Genomic DNA, 24,732 nt, shown 5'->3' on the forward strand with positions numbered 1-24,732 from the left:
CCCCACAGGGAGGTTTGCTAATCCTCTTGGGCCAGATTTAAACTAGATTGGGCCGGCACAGTGGCTCAGTGGTTAGCACTGCAGCCTCACAGCGCCAGGGACCCGGGTTTGATTCCAGCCTTGGGCGACTGTCTGTGTGGAGTTTGCACATTCTCCCCGTGTCCGCATGGGTTTCCTCCGGGTGCTCCGGTTTCCTCCCACAGTCCAAAGATGTGCGTGCTAAGTGGATTGGCCGTGCTAAATTGTCCATAGTGTTCAGGGGTGTGTGGGTTATAGGGGACTGGGTCTGGGTGGGATGTTTCAAGGGGCCGTGTGGACTTGTTAGGCCGAAGGGCCTGTTTCCACACTGTACGGAATCTAATCTAATCTAAAGATTAATCCAGAAACTCAGCTAATGTTCTGAGGACCCGGGTTCAAATCCCACCATGGCAGGCAGAATTTGAATTTTAAAATAAAAGTCTGGAATTAAGACTCTATTGATAACCGTGAAATAATTGCCGATTGATGGAAAACCCCATCTGGTTCACTAATGTCCTTCAAGGGAGGAAATGTGCCATCCTTAGCTGTCTGGCCTACATGTGACTCCAGGCCCACAGCAATGTGGTTGACTCTCAACTGCCCTACGAAAAGGCCTAGCAAGCCACTCAGTTGTACCAATTGCTACAAAGTCTCAAAGAAATGCAACTGGACGGATCACCTGGCATTGACCTAGTTAATGGAAAAGACAACGGCAGAAACAGCCCTGCCGATCCTGCAACGTCCTCCTCACTAACGTTTGGGGATCAGCTTGTCAAAATTATGGAGAGCTGTCTCACAGACTAGTCAAACAACAGCCTGACATAGTCATACCCACAGAATCATAATTAAGAGACAATGTCCCAGACACCACCATCATCATCCCTGGATACGTCCTGTCCCACCGGCAGCAGAGGTGATGGCAGAGTGGTATACAGCTGGGGCAGTGTTGCTCCAGGAGTCCACAGAATTGACTCCAGACTGCATAAAGTCGCATGGCTTCAGATTAAACATGGTCAAGGAAACCACAAACCGTTCTCCCTCAGTTGATGAATCAGTATTCCTCAATGTTGAACAACACTTAGAGGAAGTACTGAGGATGGCAAGGGCATAAAATGTACTCTGGGTGGGGAATTTCAATGTCCACCACTAAGAGTGGCTCGGCAGCAGTACTACTGATTAGGACCTCACCAGATCAAAGCACATAGCTGCTGCACTGGGTCTGGTGCAGGTAGTGAGGGAGCCATCAAGAGGGAGAAACATACTTGACCTCATCCTTACTAATCTGCCAGCTGCAGTTGCACCTGTCCATATTAGTATTGGTAAGAGTGACTATTGCACAGTCTTTGTGGAGACGAAGACTCGCCTTTACACTGAGAACAACTTACATCATGTTGTAAAGTACTATCACTGTGCTAAATAGGACAGACTTCGCACAGATCTAGGACTCAAGGCTGGGAATCCTTGAGGTGCTGTAAGCCACAACAGTAGCAGAACTGTACTCCAGCACAATCTGTAACTTCATGGCCTAGAATATTCCCCACTCAACCATTACCATCAAACCAGGATCAACCCTGGTTCAATGGACAGTGAAGGAGGGCATGCCAGGAGCAGCACCAGGCATACCTGAAGATTAGGTGTCAACCTGGTGAAACCATCAAACAGGACAACATGCACACCAAACAGTGAAAGCAACAAGTGATAGTCAGAGCTAAGCGATCTCATGAGCAAAGGATCAGATCTAAGTTCTGTAGTGCTGTCACATCCAGTTGTGAATGGTGGTGGACAATTAAACAACTCACTGGAGGAGGAGGGTCTACAAATATCCCCATCCTCAATGATAGAGGACACCAGTACATCAGTGCAAAAGATAAGGCTGAAGCATTCACAGCAATCTTCAGCCAGAAGTGCCAAGTGGATGATCCATCTCGGCCTCCTCCAGTGGTCCCCAGCATTACAGATACCAGTCTTCAGCCGATTCGATTCACTCCACGTGATATTAAGAAAAGGTTAGAGACATGGCATACTACAAAGGCTACAGACCCTTACAACATTCTAGAAATAGTATTGAAGACTTGTGTTCCAGAACTTATCACTCCCCTATTCAAGCTGTTCCTGTGCAGTTACAACACTGGTATCTACCCGACAATGTGGAAAATTGCCCCAATATGTCCTGTACACAAATAGCAGGACAGATCCAACATGGCCAATTACCGCCACCTCAGTCTACACTTCATCATCAGTAAAGTGATGGAAGGTGTCATCAACAGTACTATCAAGCAGCACCTGCTCAGAAATAACCTGCTCAGTGAAGCCCAGTTTGGGTTCTGCCAGAGCCACACAGCTCCTGAGCTTAATACAGCCTTGAATCAAACATGGGCAAAACAGTTGAATTCCAGAGGTGAGGTGAGAGTGGCAGCCCTTGATATCAAGGCAGCATTCAACCGGGAATGGCATCAAGGAGCCCTAGGAAAATTGGAATCAATGAGTATCAGGGTGCAAACTATCTGGTGGTTGGAGTCATACCTGACACATAGGAAGACAGTCATGGTTGTTGGTGGTCAATCATCTCAGCTTCAGAACATCTCTGCAGGAGTTCCTCAGGGTAGTGACCTAGGCCCAACCATCTTCAGCGGCTTCATCTTGGCCTTCCCTCCATCATAAACTTAGAAATGGGATGTTCGCTGATGATTGCACAATGTTCAGTCCATGTTCACATGCAACAAGATCTGGCCAATATATAGGCTTGGGCTGACAAGTGGCAAGTGACATTCATGCCACACAAATGCCAGGTTATGGCCATCACCAGTAAGAGACAATCTAACCACCATCCCTTGACATTCAATGGTGCTACTATCACTGAATCCCCCACCATCAACATCCTGGGGGTTAGCATTCACCAGAAACTCGAGTGGACTCATCATATTAACACAGTGTCTACAAGAGCAGGCCAGAAGTCAGGAACTCTGGCAAATAACTCACCTCCTGACTCCTCAAAGACTGTCCGCCATCTACAAGGGCACAAGTCAGGAGTATGAGGAATACTCCCCATTTGCCTGGATGAGCGCAGCCCCAACAAGACTCAAGTAACTTGACACCATCGAGGGTAAAGCAGCCCACTTGAATGGTGCTACATCCACAAGCATTCACTCACTCCACCAGTGACACTCAGTAGCAGCAGTATGCACTGTCTACAAGATATATTGCAGAAAGTCACCAAAGATCCTCAGACAACACCTTCCAAACCCACGGCTACTTCCATCTAGAAGGACAAGGGTTTCAGACATATGGGAACATCACCACCTCGAACTTCCCCTCCAAGTCACTCACCATCCTGGCTTGGAAATATATCACCATTTCTTCACTGTTGCTGTGTCAAAATCCTGAAATTCTCCATTAGCATTGTGGGTCAACGCACAGCAGGAGGACTGCAGTGGTTCAAGAAGGCAGCTTACCACCACCTTCAAGGGTAACCAGGGATGGGCAAGAAATGCTGGCCAGCCAACAATGCCCACATTCCATAAATGAATACAAAATCCCCAATACGTACCCTTCATGATTTTATAAACCTCTATGAAGTCACCACTCAGCCTCTGGCACTCCAGGGAAGATAGGCCCAGACTTCTCAGTCTCCCCCTATAGCTCAAACCCTCCAACCCTGGCATCATCCTTGTAAATCTTTTCTGGACCATTTCAAGTTTAACAATATCTTTCCTGAAACTGGGAGACCAGAACTGAACACAGTATTGCAAAAGTGGCCTAACCAAGTTCCCTGGTGCTGTGATGCAGCAGTGCTAACCACTTAACCACTGTGCTGCCTGTTTCCTCGCTTTCATGTCTTTCTCCACAATAAAGACTGATGCAAAATATTTGTTTGGATCTCACCCATCTCCTGTGGTTTAATGCATAGATGGCCTCATTGATCTATAAGGGGCCCTGTTCTCTCTCTAATCCTTGATATATTTGAATTTCTCTAGATTCCCCTTCACACTATCTCCCAAAGCTATCTATGACCCTTTTCTACACTCCTGATTTCCCTCTCAAGTGTATTCCTTCACCGACTATACTCTTCAAGGGATTGACTTGATCCCAGCTATCGAAATGTGACATATACCCCCTTCTTTTTCTTGTTCTGGGCCAAATATCCCAATGTCCCCTACTTCTGCCAGCCTTAGCCTTCAGAAAACAGCAAAATGCTTGTTATCTCACTTTTGAAATCTTCCCACTTGCTAGACATCCTTTTACCTGCCAACAGCCTCAACCAAGCAACTTTTGAAAGATCCAATCTGATACCATCAAAATTGGCCTTGCCCCAATTTAGAACTTTAATTTGTGGACCAAACCTATCCTTTTCCATAAGGATTTTAAAACTAGTAGAATTATGGTCACCAGTCCCAAAGTGCTCCTCTGCTAACACCTCAGTCACTAGACTTGCCTTATTTCCCAAGTAGAGTTTGAGTTTGCCCCTTCTTTAGTAGGCCATCTACATGTTGATTGAACACACTTAAATTCCTCCTCATCCAAGCTGTTAACACTTTGGCAGTCCCAGTCTATGTTTGGAAAATTAAAATCCTATACTATTACAACCCTATTATTCTTACAGCTGTTTGCTATCTCCCTACATACTTGCTCCTCAATTTCCTGCAGACTACTGGGGGCACCTATAGTACAATTACACCCAACACCCCTTACTGCATGATCATCCAGGAATGTCCTCTCTAAATACTGCCATGATGTCTTCCCTGATCAAAAACACCTTCCCCCTCCTCTTCTATTCTTCCTTTAGCATCTATAACCCAGATCATTGAGCTGCCAGTCCTGTCCCTCCTTTAGGCATGTTTCTGTAATAGCTATGACATACTAGTCCCACGTTCCCATCGATGCCCAGAGTTCATCTGCCTTTGATCTAGACAATTTCCTTCTTCTAGGAAAGGCTATACTGTCATCTGACTCCAGCCAGGTCTTCTTCAAACCACCCCAAATCTTTCCGAACTTTGGCTTTTTCTAAGCCAAAATCTATTCTTGATTATTCTGAACCCAAGTCTGCACACACCCAGTCGCCTGGTCTCCACACAAAGTGGTTTAAAATCATGGTTCCTGAAAAGCTGGCCCAGTTAATCATTAAATCTTTTCACAAAAATAGACCAACACTCATAAACTACTAGCTTAATATCCAAACCCTAAACAAGGTATTAACATACATCACTCACCTTTAAACACAACAGTGATTTCTTATATCTTCTCAACCATGAAGTAAAAAAAACAGAAGATTTAGAAGTATTATATTTTATCTCTTCCAAGAATGTAGAAACACTGAAAAAGTCAATGTTTATTGTAGAGTAACTTTTGTGAAATAGAATTTGGGCTTAGGATGTTGCCCTGAGAAATACCTGAATGATGGCCAGGCTAATAATTTTAATAAGTCACAAACCATTGCATAACCAATTTTCTCATTGCAGTTCTAAATGGCTGATTCCGCCACATTTCTAGACTGAGCAAGTGTTTTAAACTCTCCAGACAAAAAAACAATTTTCTCAGCACATAGTTAAATCTCATATGAATTGTATGTTTTAATTAGATCACATCTAATTTTAGCCTCCTGAATATAGTACGGATATACTTCACTCAATCTCTCTTCAAAGGAAAATGCAAAAACTAGTCTAATGATGTTTTAACAGCATTTCTTAAAGGGCAAGAATTCCTCCCTTCTAGAGTTCATGTTGGAATGCTGTGGTCAGTGCCTTGACAATCCACCCTACCACATCCCCACCCCAACCCCTGCATCCTTAAATTCATTACTTCTTTTGTTCCCTGCATATCATGGATCCAGAAATATTAAACAGCTGTCCTAATCAATTTTTTGAGCCAGACCCCCTTTACAATCATGTCATAGTCCCAAGAAGTTATCAGTTATGGAACTCACCAATCTCATTTTTCAATTTCAGCATTGATATATGTACACCATAAATCAAATATAACCTTTACTGCATTCCCTCTTAATAATCATTTATTAATTTACTACTATTTCCCCCTATTATTCAGCACACAGTTTCCCAATAATGGTTACAATGCCCTTCCGAGTTAATTTAGCCAACAACACCAGCAAAGCTCTGTCCTAAGACATTTCTCCTAGCCTTGCTGAGGTGGAACCATTCTGGCCTATTTAGATTCTATCACCCCAGAACCAGTCCCAACATCTGAAGAACATGTCATCTCTCACCACACATACATCCATTCCATCTCCCACATCAGAACCTCTCCACAGCGGTTAGTAATCTCTAGATTACTATCATCGACGTTCTTTTTCACATCATCTGTCTAGCTCCACCAAAACCTGCAATAGAGTTTCATCACGTTTGTCCATGGCACTCACACAGGCCATGAATGTCCCTTCTCAAAGGGCCTTGCGACTGCTCAGTGACAACCCTGGCCTTTGCACTAGCAAATTAAGAGCATCCTAGATGCGTCTCAGTGGCTGCAAAATTACCCATCTGTTCCTTGAAAAAAAAAATCACACTTGTTGTTTCACCAATCTTCCTTCAGTCCATCTGACTGCCTGGGGTGACATGGACAGGATTCTTGCTGCACTCCAGGGATGAACCAGCATACTCACTCATCAGTTATGGTACAAGGTGCATGTGGGGATTGCTGCATAGCCCTGAACTGCCTCGCTATCACCTAATCTCTAAACCTGCATAGCCTTCTGTTGAAAAATGACCAAATGCAGAAATACTGAATCCACATGACTCAACTTCACAAGATATACTGCAGTGCTGACAGCTACTGCTCAGTACTGGAAACACTCTATGTACATTCAGCTGATACACAAAGTCCTGGAATTGCTGCATGGAACAGGATCCACACACCATAGGATGCTAGATAGTACACTTTGCTAAACGGAAGGCCACGCTATTAAATCAGCACCTTCCTTTGTGCTGTTTATTGCAGAATGGTGTGTAGGCTGAGAGAATGTTTTTGCAGGAGGGGCAGGCAATAACAGATTTAAATCAGCAACTCAAACATCTGCCTGAGTTGCACACAAAATACTTTGCAGTCTCAGCAAATATCAATAAATCAACCAACTTTCCTGTCTTATTCTGACAATCCTTTATTTCTTATCCTATTTAAAGTGCTTTATATACACACACTTAACCATCCAGCCTCAACAGCCCTCTGTAGTAAAGAATCCCATAGACCGTACCGAAAGAAATAAAATGCCGCATCGATCCTAAACGGGCAACCTATTATTCTTGAATTTATAGCGTTTTGATTCCAGACTCACTCAGAAGAAACTATCCTGTAACCAGCCAAGACCCCTAACAATCTGATATGTTTCAGTAAAGGTCTCCACATTCTTTGAAACGCCAAGTGTAAGTCCAACCTATTCATATGAAAATTCCACTATACAATCTAATGAACCTTTCCTGGACTGCTCAAATGTCAGATAAAAGGCATCAAACATGTTTCCATTTTCCAGGCGTAGTTAAGAGTAAAATTCCATTTCCTTTGAAAGGAAGGCCACATTCCTTTTGCCTTTCCTATAAATCTGTACGTGGACACAAGATTTTTGTGAATCATGCCGAAGGACCCGTAAATCCCTCTGCTGCAGCTTCCTTATTTAAATAATATTCAGCTCCTCTATTCTTTCTGCTTACGTGCATAACCTCACATTATCTCACCAACCATATTTTTGGCCAGTCTACATCCCTCTGTAGAGTTTGTCATCTTAATTGTTTTCCCACCTATTTCTGTTATCTGCAAACCTAATGACAATACATTGACTTTCATCACCCAACGATAGGTCCCAAAACATGCTACTCCACTAGTTAATGGCTGCCTATCCTGAAAATATCCCCTTATCACAACTCCATATTCAATTAGCTAGCCAATCGCCCACCCAAGCCAGTATACTACCTCCCAACACCATAGCTCATTAAACAGCCATGTGTGGGGTACTTTGGAAATAAAAATATTACATCTACTGCTCCACCTTATCTAGCCTACTTCCTGTTATCTCAAAAGAACTGTAATAAATTGCTCTGGTACAATTTCCACCTCACCAACACTTACTTGGCTTGATTACATATTTCTGAATACAGATGAAACAATGACATAATCGGTCACGGAAGGAAACATGTTTCAAAGTGCATGCAAGAAAGCTGGGGTAATTAGTTTCTTCTGAGATCACTATCCTGTGCCCCATCACAAGCAAAAATCATAGGATTTGGGAAGCAGGAAGGTGAGGGTTTGTTCATAGCTTTGTACAGGGTGAAGAACCTCACCATAATAATTCAATCTGATTAGCTGTGACAAAATCGTATCCAAGTGAATGCAATGTGAAAATTTAATATCGACAAGCAACTGTACATCAAAATAAAACAAGACCATCATCAGTCCATAAAATTTATTCTAGTTACAATCAGAGAGATGAGCATTACATAGCGCTGCGTGTTAATCATTAAACTGTGGAACAACAGTGGTCTTTTCGCTCACGTAGATGCCATCCAGGAACTTACGAATATCCTTCTTCTTCACTGTTGTTGCTTGTTGAATAAGAGCAGCTAAAGACAAAACAAACTGTAAATTAGAACAGTGAAAGAGCATGACCAAAACCTGTGACGTGGAAACAAGCAGGAACTCAGAACCCCTTTATATTTCAGTACTCGTGTTAGCCAGAGGCTATAGAGAGAGTTAGAAGAAAGGTACAAGGTGCCGACATCGCTGCCTGGGGAGACATTATCCAGAGGGCCAGAAAGATAAAGACAGAGAGGGACACCAGCCACTGACATTGCCAATTGGAGGTACTTAATGCAAAAGTGCTGACATGAAGAAAGAGGCAGCTTGTGAACTAAAAATGACCTGCGCACTGGTGCTAGTTTGAGCCGATTTAAACCGGTGTGAATTAACTACCTCTTCTTTCTTTTTGCAGAATTTAATGCAAAAACCTCATCTGGACAAGGTATAATGAGGTAATGCCACCCAAGTCTCTGGGCCAGGGCCAATAAGGGATTTGAATTAGTTTCAGCCAGCGGGAAGACGACAGCACGACGGGAGAGAGATGATAACAAAGAATAAAACAAAGGACCCTCGGGGGCATGCAGCCAGCAAAATCTTCAAAGGCTAACCATCGCAGAAGCAGACCCTACGCCAAGGCTGTGGTGATGATGTCGAGTGCAGTGCCCAGCCAGCGTCAGCAACAAGAGCCGCTAGCCTGATCAAGTATTAGCTTTTCTACTGTGACTAACTGTGTGCGCGTGTGGCAAGAAGTGTCAGAGGTCTCTACTGGGTGTACAAAGTAGGTCCTAATACAAGTTCCCACAAACTGAAATAAGATCTAGTTTCATGATAAAATCATTAAAACAATGCAGCTTGTTTAATACAGCAATAAAGTAATGTGATAACACAAGAACTGACTCCTCTCTTCTGTATAAGCTGATAACTGGAGCCGGTGTTCCCCAAGCTCCCAACAACATTTGGTATCTGTACTGTCTGATCACTTCCCAAAAAACAAGCTGAAAACGGCCTTTTACAATGACAAGAATTCAAGAAACTGACCACAAATATAGACCACCTTGCAGCACATTTTTTTAAAAAATTGAATAGATTTAGAACTTCAAAAACTTAAGATTTGCCATGCATTTGAAGATGAGGAATCTCCTCTCCATCTCGCCTTGCACATTCATTCCAATGGAGAAGACATGGCACTTTTCACGCTCCAATTTGTCACTTGTATTCTGCGGTTTCAGCAACTGCACCTCTCAAAGTCAAATGACATTAAAGAGCTTTTGGATATGCCAGTCTTTGACAAGTGTAACAAACTGGATCAGGGAGATGACGTGTAACCCACACAGAAAAATGAAGACAAAACATCATGCAATTAGGAGCTGGAAGAGAAATTAAAGGCAACACAAAACTACAAACCACACTGCAGTGATGCAACTTTAGAAGTTGCCTGTTCGAAACTTTGGTGTAAATCCAATGGGAGCTGCACAGTTTAATGCAAAGCACCTTATAAAAGCCAAAACTAAATTCTATTGAAGCTTCCATTTTTCAGAAAAACCACTGTATCCAAGGGGGACAAAAGCTTTCGTTAGAGAAGGAAGCAAGCAGTACAATATTGTTTATGCTTTGAAACCATTATATTTAGAATTCAAATTCTATTATAACTGAGGCTCGGCAACAAAGGGAGTGATCTTTCTCATCTGGTTATGGTCTCAGCCCTATTCTTCTGTCTGCACCAATATCCAAACCATCATTCCAGAAGGCTGGTCGGGATAAACCAGGAAACTACAGGACAGTGCGCCTAACATCAGACTTAGGAAAACTACTGGAAAGAATTTCAAGGGAATAGAATTAATCTCAACTTGGAAAATCTATGGAATAATCAAAGGTAATCGGTATGGCTCTGCACGTCAAACAAATTCAATTGAATTTGAATGAGGAGAAATGCCTTCAGCTACAAGATTGGACTGGTCAGCTGAGCTAAACAATGGAAAATGAAATTTAATCCTGTAACATGGGAACTAAAAACAAGTGAATACACATTGAATGGTTGGACCCTAGGAATTAGAGAGGATGATAAGAATCTCTGTGCATCCATAGACTCTTGAAGGCAGCAAGTCAGGCAGATAGCAGGTAGAGGTTAAGGTGGCAAATGGGATATTTGTCTTATTAGTCAAAACAATGATGTACTTAATAGTAGTAGGGCTATAGCTGGAATACTGTGCCCAATTCTGGTCGCCACACCACAGCAAAGACATGATTTCACTAGACAGCATACAGAAGAGATTTATCACGATGTTGCCTGGTTGAGAACAAATCAACTATCATGAGACTGGATAGGCTGGGTTATTTCCCTTGGGCACGGAAGGCCGACAGGGGGATCTGACTGAGGTGTATTGACAAGATATAGACAGGGTGAAACTTTTCTTCTTAGTACAACAGTCACCAACCACAGTGCAGCTTGAAAGCCAGGAGCAAGTATTATAGAAGAATTTGAGGAAAAATATCTTCACCTAGACAGTTGCGGCACCTGGAATAAGCAGAAGCTCTCACGACATTTAAAAAATATTTAGAAGAACATTTGAAACACCATAAAATACAAGTGTGAGAAATGGAATTTAGAAGAGATGGATGTTTGACCCATTGAATCAAAAGGGCCACTCTAGATGTAAAACCTCTGACTCAATGTCCCCAAACTCGCTCAAAAACTTAACTCAGTTTTGAATTCGCTTGAAGACCAGCATCCACTACCTTCTAAGGAAGGGTATTCCACAACCACCCTCAGGGGAAAAATAAAAGTCATCCTCACTGTTTTTTAAAAAAGTGAGATATCTCTCTTACTCAAACAGAACAGCACAGGAACAGACCTGCTGGCCCACTACAACTGTGCCAACATGATGGCTTCAGAAACCAAGAGCTCGCTGCCTTGACATGCTCCGTATCCTTCAATACCCTGCCGATTCTCATATCCATTAAGGCACCTCAAACATTGTTACTGTATCTGCTACTACTTCCTCCGGCACCTAATTCCAGTCACTTAACACCCCTCTCTCCCTGTTTAACAAATGTGCCTCTCCCATCTCCTTTAAACTTTGCTAATTTTAGCCTGAACTTATGTTTCCAAGTAATTAACATTTGTATGCTGGGTAAAAGACACCAACTATCCATATCTCTCAATTTTGTAAGCTATCAGTTTCTGATATTCAAGTCAAAAAACAAATCAAGTTTTTCCAAACTTTAACAAATACCCTTCAAAGCAGGCAACATCCTGCTAAACCTCTTCTATCCCCTCTCCAAAGCTTTCACATCCTTCTGGTAGACCAGTCACCAGAACTGTATGCAATATTCAAAATGTGGCCTAACTAATGTTCAATATTGCTGGCACATACAGATGTGGTCTTACCAACACTATACAGAAACAGAAAATAGAGGAGTAGGCCATTCGGTCCTTTAAGCTTGCTGATATTCATTATGGATTACGACCGATACTCAATTCAATAGCTCGACACATTCCCCATTACATTGTTCTTTTTTTGCCACAGGTGCTACATAAAACTTTCTTGAAGCCACACCTTGTTTTTGCCTCTACTGCTTTCTGTTATAGCGAATAGGCTCACCACTTCCTAGGGGAATAAGATTCTCAACTCAGTCCTGAAAGACTTAACCGATGGACTTAACCCTCTAGCTCTGGACTCCACAATCATCTACCTCATTTAATCCTGTTAAGACTGTAAGACTTCCCTTCATTCTTCTGAATTCCAGAAGTTAGATATCCAATTGATTTAAGTTCTCCTCAAATCAGTCCTGCCATTCCATGAATCAGTCTGGTAGGCCTTCATTACTGCCCTCTATAGAAACAGCATCCTCCCTCAGATAAGGCAGCCAAAACGGCACATAATAGTCCAAGTTTGGTCTCACTAAGGCCCTGGCTAATTGCAGCAAGACACTCCTGCTCCTAGAGAAACTCTGTTACAACACATACTCCCATATTCTGCAGATGCAACACATCACCTGCCCGCCATCTTTAAGGTGTCTGGCTTAACTAATGAAAACATTTCATAGGAGGGGTAAAATAAAGTTAGGTCTTAGTTCAAACATTTCCTTCTATGACAAATCTTTATTGCTGGAGACTATGTGCGTTCTTGAAAATGTAAGCAGATTTTACACTCTTCAAAGTTAGTTGATAAAATATGGCAATACACCAGTCAGCAACATAATTCTATTCCATGTGGTTTCAATAGCCAGGTGGTGTAGGTTAACTGCAAAATACTAACCGGAGTTTGAAACCAGCTCAATGTCGTTTCCCTCAAGAACAAGCTCGTCTTTCTGGGCCTGGGAAACAATACATGAGACACCTGATACAAAGAGAAAGAAAAGTGAGTTACAATAAATTATGTTCCTCCAAAAACATTTGCAGAAAACGTATAATGTTATCTTTACTTACCTGGCTTCATACGGACTCTACGAATATACTTCTCTCCGAGGAAGTTACGGATTTCTACGAGAGATCCTGAATCCTGAACAACCACATTAATGGGAAAGTGAGCATAGACTGATCTCATCTTGTAACGGAAGCCCTAATTTAAGAAAAAAATGTACAAAAAGACGCATTGTAGAATTTCAGCACAAATTGTTGAAATGAAATGAGTTACAATTAATCAATATTCAACATTAGTCAAGAATTCAGATTTTAATTGCTTGCCAGGAATTTAAAAATTGACCATTTGGTTTTAAACAAAATGACAATAACGCTCCATATTCAAGAAGCTCAACAAAATCTGCCACTTTACTATGAAGTGAAGTTAAGGAACTCCTATACTTTATCAGAGCAAAACAGTGCAGAGGCATGATTAATCGCTTCCTTCTCTGCTGTATTTCAGTATCTTGCCTTTATGAAGATTGCATTTTTTTTTGCCTTAAGGGAGTAATAATTTTAGCCAAAAACATAAGAAACCACCTTCACAGTCACCGAAGTAATTAAAGATGCAATGACTGCAGCTGCTGACACTTTACTCAAAGGCAAAAACAAAGTACTAATGATGGTGATCAACCACATGCTACTTAGTTCGTCCACAATAACAAGACAAATCAAATCTTTAGGCAGATGACATCTTTCAGCCACTACAGCAGGACCTGAAGGACAATGAGTGCCTCTTGTGGTTGTTTAATTAATCCATTGATGGGGAAAATGCACGCACTGAAACCAGACTGTTGCCTGAAGCTGAATTGAACCTGGGTCCCTGTTGCTGGATGCTGCAGTGCTAATAAAAGTGAGCCACTGCGCCACTACATAAAACAGCAACTGGCTGTGCGGAGTTTGCACATTCTCATCGTGTCTTCATGGATTTCGCCCAAGTGCTCTCATCTCCTCCCAGAGCCCATAGATGTGCATGTTAGGTGAACTGGCTGTGCTATAAGTTGCCCATAGTGTCCGGGAATGTGGGAGCTAGGTCAGTTAGCCATAGCAAATGCAGGGTTACAGGGACAGGGTAGTGGGAGGGTCAGTGTAGACTCGATGGGCCAAATGTCCTGCCCCCAAACTGCAGGGATTCCAAGATTCATCACTTGTTTAAATCCTTAATCAATCTATGTTGCCTACAGTGAACTAACCTTCCACACTGGTGTGATGTTGTCAAGTTGAGGGAAGATCCTGCAAAGATTTAAGATTGATGCCTGAAATTGCCATTTTTCTTACATTAGGGAATTAAATGTGCAATGAATTGACAAACCAAGTGTGGTTCTTAATTTCATGTTCCTTACAGACAGAATGTCAACACTAAACAATCTGAACTCAAATGCAGGGCAAGAATAAAGAGCACACGATCGATGCTGTAAATGCACTCAAGTCAAAACTTGGTCTGTGATCCTCACAATTTTAAAAAATACAGTGCAGAGTCTAGAGAAATTACCAGAAAAATATATCAAAGGCAAAGAAAAACATAGCCATCCAGCAAAATTCTGTGTACACTTGAGAAAGCTTGCAGGGGAGTTCATTATGGTGGGAAAAATCATGTCTGTTTCAAATCCATTCCTGCAACCTGACACTGGCAGGATGTTTGTTAAAATCCATCAGTTGTTTGATTTATAAAGAAAAGTAGCTGACATGGAGATGATTACTATGCAAAGAGCTGAAAGTCAGATTTTTGTGAATGTGTATGCAATCCTGCACTTTAGAAGTGAAAGCTCACTTTGGCTCCACATACCTTTCTGACTTAGTACTCTCCCCAATAAGAGTAATCAAGACCAGGTATCATTCCATCTCACAGATAGCCATCTTATGGGCTGTAAAGAAGTACCAGACTCAAACTACACCATAGACTTCTAGGCACTGGCAAGTGATGGGCAGTCAAAGATGTCATGCAGATTGATGAGTAGAAAACAAAATAATTAATTATATGTACACTTGATTTTCAGGTTTCTTATTGTACTGAAAAACTGAATAAATTCCATGTTTTTAGTAGTAATCCTGAGTCATACTTAAAGTGTGAACTTGCGCTGGTTTACATGAACAAAATACGCCAGGAATACGACACAAATTCTCAATTTGTCATCGTATTTAATAAAATAAAAACTGCTGCACACGGAACAGTATTTCAACTAGAAACATGTATCTTGTGTGATGAATTTAAAGACATGTTAAGGAAGCACAAGAGATCACCTACTCAGTTACTTACTAATGTGACACCCTTAATCATATTCTGTACATGACTACAGATTGTCCGCACTGTGGCCAGCTCTTTTCTGTTACCCCACCATTTGTCAACTCGTAGCTAGGAAAGAGAGAAGGCGATGTTATTAACGATTATTAAACTTTAAAATCAATAATATGCATTGCTACACTAAGGAAGTGAATAATTTAACTACTGCAAGCCCCAAAAAGGAGAAAATTAATTTTACAAGACGGGTTAAAGTTTCAGCAATAAGAAAACATACTTAGCAGCACTCACTAATTAACTGTGTCTGAAGAATTATTGAATTTCATGAGAAACTTGCTTTCAAGACATTTGTTATAAAACCATAGCCACAATAGAAGATACTGCTGTGGAGTTTACTAGTGTACTGAATTATGTTTAAACTTCCAGTCATAAATCACAACTGCAACTATATTTTGTTTTACAGAAGAGCACAGATAAAGAATCCAGTGATGGTAATGCATGTTTTCTCATCAAGTTGCAAGTTCAGAAAAATATTAAAAGATGTCTTTCAGCTGATGGTAACAGAGATCTGAAAAAAAATGCCTAGATTGTTAAAGCACAGACTGCCAATATTGGAACTAACAGATTTCCAGGCGGAATTAAATGTAAAATAACAAATCTTATAAATACCAACCCCTGTACATTGCTGGCACATTATGAAAACATTTAAATTACAGGAATGTTGCAGACACCTTTCCCCAAGTAGGTCCATAATTTTTAACATTAAACTGACTTTATATTGAACAGAGACACTCAAATTGACAAAACACAGATTCAGAAGTAAAACAGTTAGTTCACATTCATTGCAAATACGCCTGTCATGAGCCATTTAATATATTCATAGGTATAAATAAAGCAACCAATTGAGAAAGTTATGCTGAGTTCAGGACTTCTTCCAGCTGCTATCAAGGTCAAGCCATGAGATGAACGAACCCAAGTCACAGTAATCAATATTGCAGCATTTCAGACATTTAATGTCAGAACGGCACTGACTTAATGACTAACAAAATTGTTAATGTAAAACGTCTGTGCACTCCAGTTTTTAAAAGCAGTGGTTTACCTACATCAAGTTCTGGGTCAAATATCCCTTCGCCAAACCACTTATGCTTCTCTCCATCTCATCTGTCAAATTCCCATCCTTCAGGCAGCCCCAAAGCACCCTTTTCTTTCACTCATCTGCGCCAACATTTCATTCCAGCCAACTAGCCTTTTGATATCAAATAACCTTAATTTCCACAATGTCCTTACTTTTCATCTATCAACCTTATTTTGTTTGCCATGCTTTTTCAAAGCGTATCTCAAAGCTCAAGAACCACACCTTCCACGAACATCTTTTGCTATTTGTTACTTACAAACAGAAAGCAAATCAAATTAAATGTCTTTTGAATGACCTGACTGCAAAGACATTAATAGATGGTTTTAACTCCAAGAAATCCAACCAATAGAAGTGACAATTATCCAAATTGGCATGGCAAATGAGGACCCATGAAACCAACTGGTTCCCATGCGATCCATTTTTAAATATAATGATCAGATTTTTAATAAAATGTATATTCTAACAGAGAGGCAAAACACATTCAAACAGTAGCATCTGAAAGCCTAGCTCAGCGACAGCACAATAAACGTGGAGTTGGAAAAGCACAGCCAGTCAGACAGCAGAGGAGCAGGAAATTAAGATTTCAGGACAAAATGTTAACTTTCCTGCTCCTCTGATGCTGTCTGACTGGCTGTGTTTTTCCAACTCCATGTTTATTGTGTTGTTGCTGGGCTAAGCTTTCGGATGGGAGAGAGGTGGTCAGGAGTATGCACCTGCACCCTGTCACTCTTTGCTCGGCAACACTACCTACAGCCAATTAACTATTTTGAGTCCTGCCCCAATTTGCCTTACCAAAGTACAACACCTCACATTTATCCAAATTAAACTACATCCACCATTCTTCGGCCATTGGGTCATCTGAACAAAGTCCCAATGGACTGAGAATCTTATTAACTGTCCACGACACCACCCAGTTTGAAGTCACCTGCAAACTTACAACCATACCTCCGGTACTCATGTCCAAATCATTTGTATAAATGACAAACAGCATCACAGCCAGCAATGATACATGTGACACACCACTGGTCACAGGTCTCCAGTACAAAAAACAACCATGTACCACCACCCTCTGTCTCCTACCATGAAGTCAATTTTGTATCCAACTGGCTGGCTCCCCTTGAATCCCATATTATCTAATCTTACTAAACAGTCTACGACGCAGAACCTTGTCAAATGCTTTGCTGAAGTCCACATAGAAAATGCCTACCACTCTGCCTTCAATTTTCTTTGTTATTCCTTCAAAAAAAAACTCAATCAAGCTAGTGAGGCATAATTTCCCACACACAAAGCCATGTTGACTATCCATAATCTGTCCTTGGCCTTTACAGATGCACATATATCTGGATCCTCAGTATCCCCTCCAACAACCTGGCGATCACTAATTTTAGGCTCACCAGTCCATAGTTTCCTGGCTTTTCCTTACAGCCTTTCTGAAATAATGGCACCACATTAGCCAACCTGCAGTCTTCCAGCACTTCACCGAAGATTGTCAATGATACCAATATATCAGCAAGGGGCCCAGACAATCTCTTCCCTAGCTTCCCACGACATTCTGGGAAACACCTGCTCAGAGCCCAGGGATTTACCTACCTTTGTGTTTTAAACCTCAAGCACCACCTCTTCTCAAGACATAGTTATTCATTTCCCCAAGTTCCCTAGCTTCAATGTCTTTCTCCACAGTAACACTGAAAAACAATATTTGTTTAGCATCTCTCCCATCTCCTGTGAGTCCACACATCGACGGCCTAGTTGATCTAGGGGCCCTCTTCCCTCCCTAGTTACTCTTTTGTCCTAATCCACTGACAGAATCTCTTTGGAATCTCCTTAACTCTATTTTCCAAAGATATCCATGTCCCCCTTTTGCCTGTTTGACCTCCCTCTTAAGTATACTATGGGAGGCAATGGCCTAGTGGTATTATCACTGGACTATTGATCCAGCTAATATTCTGGGGGGACAGGTTAAAAATCCTGCCATGGCAGATGGTGGAATTAATAGTCTAATGAGGCCCATGAATCAATTATCAAAAATCCCTCTGGATCATTAACATCCTTTAGGGAAGGAAACTGCCACCCTTACCCAGACTGGCCTACACGTGACTCTGGACCCACAGCAGTGTGGTCGACTCCTAACTGCCCTCTGGGCACTAAGGGATATGCAAGGAATGATGGCCTAGCCAATGATGCCCTCATCCCACGAATGAATTAAAAGAAACAACAGCTCTTATACTTATCAAGGGAGTCACTCGGTCCCTAATGCTGAGAACTGTCATACCTCTTCCACACCACCCCCCCCACCCCCACCCCGAGACGCAATTTCCCTCATCTTCCAGAATTCCCTACACCAACCAAGCTTGCTCTTTACACTAAGAAGAACACACTGTATCTGAACTCTCTCATTTTTAACTGTGTCCCCCTTCCTAACTACCCCTTTACCTGTAAGTAGCTTCCCCCAATCAACTTTTTAAAAGTTTTTTCTAATACCATCAACATTGTTCTTAAACTAACTTAGAACTTTTAGATCAGTTCTAATCTTTTCCATAATTCTTTTAGTTTTAAATAAGTTATGATCACTTGCCCCAAAGTGCTCCCCCATCGACACCTCAATCCCTTGGCCTGCCTTATTTCCCAACTGAAGGTCAAGTATGGTTCCTTCTCTGATAGGTACATCCACATATTGATTAAGGTGGTTTGTTTGGATAAAATTAAAATTTCACCCCACTCAAGCCCTTTATTTTATGGTAGCCCCTAACTACAGCTGTAATGTTACCCGAAACAAATATGCCATCCCACTCTCCTCTCTTGGCTCCATTTCTATCCTTCGTACAGTATCTATGCCTTAGACCACTGGCTAATCTTGTCCATCCTGGAGATACCCCCCCACCAAAACTAGCAATTTTGCTGCAAGGATATTGCCATCCCCCTTTCCAATTCAGATGAATTGGATGACCTTATACACATCATTTCTATCCCTGAAGAGGTCCCAATGGTCCAAACAACATGAATCCTTCCCTCCAGTACCAATTCCTTAGCTGCACAGTAACCTGCTCTACTCTCCTATTCCTACTCTCACTCGCATGTGGCACCGGTGGCTGCATAGATGTTACCGTCAGAGGATCTACTTCTTAACATTCTGACTAGTTTTTCCTATATTCTCTCTGCAAAACCTCATTCCTTTTCCTACCACTGCCATTAGTACCAACATTCACAATGACCACTCTCTTCTTTAAAATATTAGATTAGATTCCCTACAGTGTGGAAACAGGCCCTTCGGCCCCACAAGTACACACTGCCGCCTGAAGCATCCCACCCAGACCCATTCCCTATAGCCCACACACCCCTGAATGCTATGGGCAATTTAGCATGGCCAATCCACCTAACCTGCACATCTTTGGACTGTGGGTGGAAACCAGAGCACCCGGAGGAAACCCACGCAGACACGGGGAGAATGGGCAAACACCACACAGTCGCCCGAGGCTGGAATCGAACCCGGGTCCCTGGCGCTGTGAGGCTGCAGTGCTAACCACTGAGCCACCGTGCCGCTCCCTCTCCAGGGCATCCTTGGGTCTAGCACCAGGGAGGCAACACACCATCCTGATATCTTGTTGATAGTGGCAGAAACACCAGTCTGTGCCCAAGATTAGACAGTCTCCTATTACAACCTGACACACCCCTCATTACAATAGAGCTGGTCATGTTACCAGAAACCTGGCTATGATATACTCCCCTGAGAGGCCATCACCCAAGTCCTACAGTATCCAAAACAGCATTTATATTTGAGATGGGAAATAACCACAGGAGACTCCTGCAATACCTGGATACTTCTCCTTCCATTACTAGCAGTCACGCAGTTTCCTCACTGTATCTACAGGGTCTCCATTTTTCTGAAACTGCCATTCACTGCACTCCCTCACTCAAACTCCTCACTGCCTCCAACTGCCACTCCAACAGATCCATGCAGTCTGATAGGGATTCACAACCAAACACTTCCTGCAAACAGTCTTCAGGAACATCTACCAGGAAAAGCACATCATCCTGCTAAAAGCCATTTCTGAACCTAATGTACAGACCCAGACATTATCCAAAAAAAAAAAACACAACTTGCTCAAAACCACAGCATTAGCACAGACCAAAGGAGGGTCTAGGCCCAAAATGTCAGCTTTCCTGCTCCTCTGATGCTGCTTGGCCTGCTGTATTTATCCAGCTTTACACCTTGTTATTTCAGATTCTCCAGCATCTGCCGTTCCTACTATTTCTGTTCAAAATCACTGTTCTGGGATAACATAATACCAATCCTTAATATTAAGGTCAACCAAAATACAGATCTCAGTATGAAGACAAATAGAATAAGGCCCTCACCTTAAAAATCAAAGATTTAGCTGATCAAGCTTAAAAACCAAAGATCACCCTTCTCCCATAGTTTCAGGCAGTGATTTTCATTTGAAGTCACTGATACCTCTGGCCATGCAGATGAAGCTGGATATGACACCTTCCAGAGGAGGAATTTCTTGTCTCAAAAAGGTCAAGCATTTTGGAAACTACTCGCCACAGACAGCTGTGGGGGCAGAGTCCTTGTTTATATTTGAAGCCAAGGGAGATTCTTGAAAAATAGGGGAAATCAAGGGTTAGAAAAAAAATGCAGGAATGGCAGAGCAAGCAAAGGGCCGAACAGCTTACTCCTGTTCCTATTTCTTGTGATCTGGAAGCTCTGAAATAGCAGTGACAGGAATGACCAGTGGATTGGTTTAAATGGTTTAGTGATAGATAGATGCTTGCTTTCTAGGACACTAGGAACAACTCCTCTTATTTTGGAATATTCCTCTTCAAAATGAACAGCTTGATGAAACAATTGTTTAAGCTTTTGTCTGAAAATTAGTATCACCAAAATGCAGCAGTCCCAATGCCCTGAACTGTCACTAAATTATCAATTCAACATTGCTTGAATTTACATGCTTCTTGCTGTAGAGTGCATACAATTAGTTATCATTGAAGTACACATATCAAATCTGCATTTAGGTTTTGGAAAAATAACTGGACCAACAATTTTAGCTAATGCTTCCACCAGAAGTTAACAGATATTTAAAGTTCATTACCTTCTTTTTCTTCAAGCCAAGAAGGCTGAGCTCTAGGTTAATGTGATTAAATTCTCTGCGCAATGTTCCTCGAGGCCCTTTTACAATGACCGTACGGCCTTTCAATATCACATCGACTGTAAACAGACAATAATCGTTACAGGACAAGATATAACAACTGGTTATAAATAGAAAACTAAACTAAAGTCAGATACCATACCATTGTCAGGAATGTCAACAACCTGGTTGCTGAGAATGGTCTTCATTCTGAGAAGCAAATAAACATTGTTTAAGCCACAACATAAAAAAGTAACAACACATTATTTACAAAGATAACTTCCAAATCAATAACAGCAGTCAGCTGTAACGAGTATCCTTAGAAAGATTTAACAGGGGTTCCAATCAGAGTGCAGTACTGGGAACACTGCATTGTGCTGAGATGTTTTTTGAGTCATACAATAAGACACTACATCTATCATATCTTTTATAAATTCAAGATGTCACAAAGCATTTTACAGTCAATGATGCATGCTTTGGAAAGCAATCCTTTTTGAAAGTCATTGTCATAATGTAGGAAACACAGCAACCCATTAGCACACAGCAAGGAACCTGAAACAAACTTGCAGTTACCAGACAGTCTGTTCTTGAGATGTCTGATGAGGCATAAGCATTGTCTAGGGCACCAGGAATAAATGTTCAACTCCTTAAAATTAATGTCAGAGGATGTTACTTCATTCCTATCTTCTGTCAGTCGGAAGTTTAACACTCCAATCAAGAGAAAGTCCCTCCAATAATACAGCCTTGACTGTTTACACTGGATTCAGGCCCCGTGTGCGCTCACAGCAAAATATGATCTATAAAAACCAAAAGAATCATGGATGCTGTAAATCAGAAACAAAAACAGAAATTGTTGGAAGGCGACACGGTGGCTCAGTAGTTAGCAGTGCTGCCTCACAGCACCAGGGGCCTGGGTTTGATTCCAGCCTCAGGAGACTGCGTAGAGTTTGCACATTCTCCCAGTGAGAGAGTGGGTTTCCTCCAGTTGTCCTGGTTTGCTCGCACAGTTCAAAGATGTGCAGGGTAGGTGAAATGGCCATGCTAAATGCCCCATAGTGCCCAAGCATGTTTAGATTAGGTGGATTAGACATGGAAATAGAGGGGTAGGGGATTGGGTCTGGATGGGATGCTCTTCGGAAGGGAAGTGTGGACATGTTGGGCCAAATGGCCTGTTTCCAGACTGTAGGGATTCTATGAGCTCAGCAGCTCTGAGGAACCGAGCTCTGAGGAAGGGTCATTCAATTCACAACGTTAAGTCTGATTTCTCTCCGCAGATGCTACCAGACCTGCTGAGCTTTCAGACACAGGAACAAAAACAAAAACAAAAAGTTGCTGGAAAAGCTCAGCAGGCCTAGCAGCATCTGTGAAGAAAAATCACAGTTAACATTTCAGCTCTGGTGACCATTCCTGAAAGCAAAGCTTTTAGACATGATCAATACAATGACATGACTGGAATATAAAGGTTTAACATTTTTGGCCAAAAAACATTTACTTCAATATCAATAGGTGAACCCTTTTTAGTCTTTAGGAACACGCTGTGCATTATTTGGCTGCTGTATTATTTACATTATTACTACAATGACCATACTTCACGACAGCCAACTGAAGACACTAAACAAGTGGATAACTGAAAAATCGCAATTTAGCATGAGGTTGAAAGGTGAGGTTGACTTTTCAGATTGATTGACTGATACTGATCCAATTGGAAACATTTGAATTTCTGAAGAGGATGAAACTCGAAGATTTGAAGGTTCAAGTGGAAGACACACAGGCTGTATTAATGTCAGTGGAAAGTGGCAACAGTGGGGGCGACGAAGTCTCGGCCACTTGCGGTCAGCATCTACACCCTCCTTCTTAAGCGGCACCAGGGTTTCATTTGGCTCCGAGAGCTGTTCGGGCTCTTCACTACGTAGTGACTGAAATCCGGCTCCAGTGCAATCGGTCTGACACCCGCACAATATCGGCCCCTCTGAGCGACGTGGTCTTCAAACGGAACGCAGTCAACTCTTCGTCCCTAGGCCTGACAGGCTCGGTCAACAAGAGACGCACCAAGTTAAGCCTCATCCGCCACAAAAACTCAAGCAATATCACCCTGAGTCGCCGCACAAAGTTGCCCCCTTTATTTTAAGGCTAAACTCAGCCCCACATTTACACAGAGACAGCCGATGAAGACCGATTCCCCCGGAGTTGATTAACTCCCGATATCTCACCTCGCTCAAGATGGAGGAAAGGAGTGTACACTCCTGTCTGCCGGCAGTTGTAGGGAAACGTGCGGCGTCAACATGAAACGTCAGCACGCACAGCCGCGACCAAGACAAACTCTTCCGGTAGCCGAGAGAACGAATTGTGGGGCTGGATGAACACAGCAGGCTCAGCAGCATCTCAGGAGCATAAAAGCTGACGTTTCGGGCCTAGTCCCTTCATCAGAGAGGGGGATGGGGAGAGGGAACTGGAATAAATAGGGAGAGAGGGGGAGGCGGATCGAAGATGGAGAGAAAAGAAGATAGGTGGAGAGGAGAGTATTGCGGGGGGGAAGCTTTCCTTCTTCCATTCATGACTTGTGCATTTAAATGAAATCATCTTCCTTTGATTCAGCTCATTTGACATGAATAAATTGGATGTAAGGAATGGATAGAAAGTAATTTGTTTCTATAATTAAAATTGCTCGCTGGGCATGTAAAGCGGCTAAGGTAAATACTCATAAAATTGTAATGATGTGATGCTTCTGTGAAATCCAATGAAAAAGAAAGATTTACAAAACAAAAATGCACAACCGAAGTGTAACTAACTTTATTAAGTGCGAACCTTCTATCTGAGGGAAGGTCTTACGAGGAAAAGTTGAGAGGGCTCGGGTTTTTCACTTTAGAACGATGAAGGATGAAACGTAACTTGATAGAGGTGTACAAAATGATCAGAGGTATAGATAGACTGGACAGCCAGAGACTTTTTCCGAGGGTGGAGGTAGCTATTTCAAGGGCGCATAGTTTTAAAGTGAGTGGAGGTAGATATAGGAGAGATGTCAGAGGTAGGTTCTTCACTCTGTGAGTGGCCAGGGCTTGGAATGCATTGCTGGAGAGGATAGTGGAGTTGGCCTCATTAGGGGCATTTGAGCAGCTATTAGATTGGCACATGGATGATAGTATAAAGTAGGGGTGAAGGTTAGATAGAATTTAGGATTAGGATAAACGTTCAGCACAACAGAGTGGGCCGAAGGGCCTGTACAATGCTGTACAGTTCTAAGTTCTATGTTCTGTCCCAAATCTTTAATGAAATGTTCAGTTCAATGGCAAGCAATGAC

General features: G+C 42.1%; 1 protein-coding gene across 1 annotated transcript; it reads right to left on the reverse strand.

Annotated features, from left to right (window-relative positions):
- Nucleotides 1-8,404: 8,404 nt before the first annotated feature.
- On the reverse strand, nt 8,405-23,724 carry rpl9 (ribosomal protein L9). Its single transcript, XM_048536094.2, has 7 exons — nt 23,645-23,724; nt 21,598-21,644; nt 21,399-21,514; nt 15,192-15,287; nt 12,962-13,094; nt 12,792-12,872; nt 8,405-8,576 (listed from the first exon to the last, which is right to left on the reverse strand). The coding sequence occupies exons 2-7, from the start codon at nt 21,641-21,643 to the stop codon at nt 8,467-8,469; spliced, it is 582 nt and encodes a 193-aa protein (XP_048392051.1). The 5' UTR covers nt 21,644; nt 23,645-23,724; the 3' UTR covers nt 8,405-8,466.
- Nucleotides 23,725-24,732: the final 1,008 nt, after the last annotated feature.

The sequence above is a fragment of the Stegostoma tigrinum genome, chromosome 1, assembly GCF_030684315.1.
Source record: "Stegostoma tigrinum isolate sSteTig4 chromosome 1, sSteTig4.hap1, whole genome shotgun sequence".
Classification (NCBI taxonomy): Eukaryota; Metazoa; Chordata; class Chondrichthyes; order Orectolobiformes; family Stegostomatidae; genus Stegostoma; species Stegostoma tigrinum.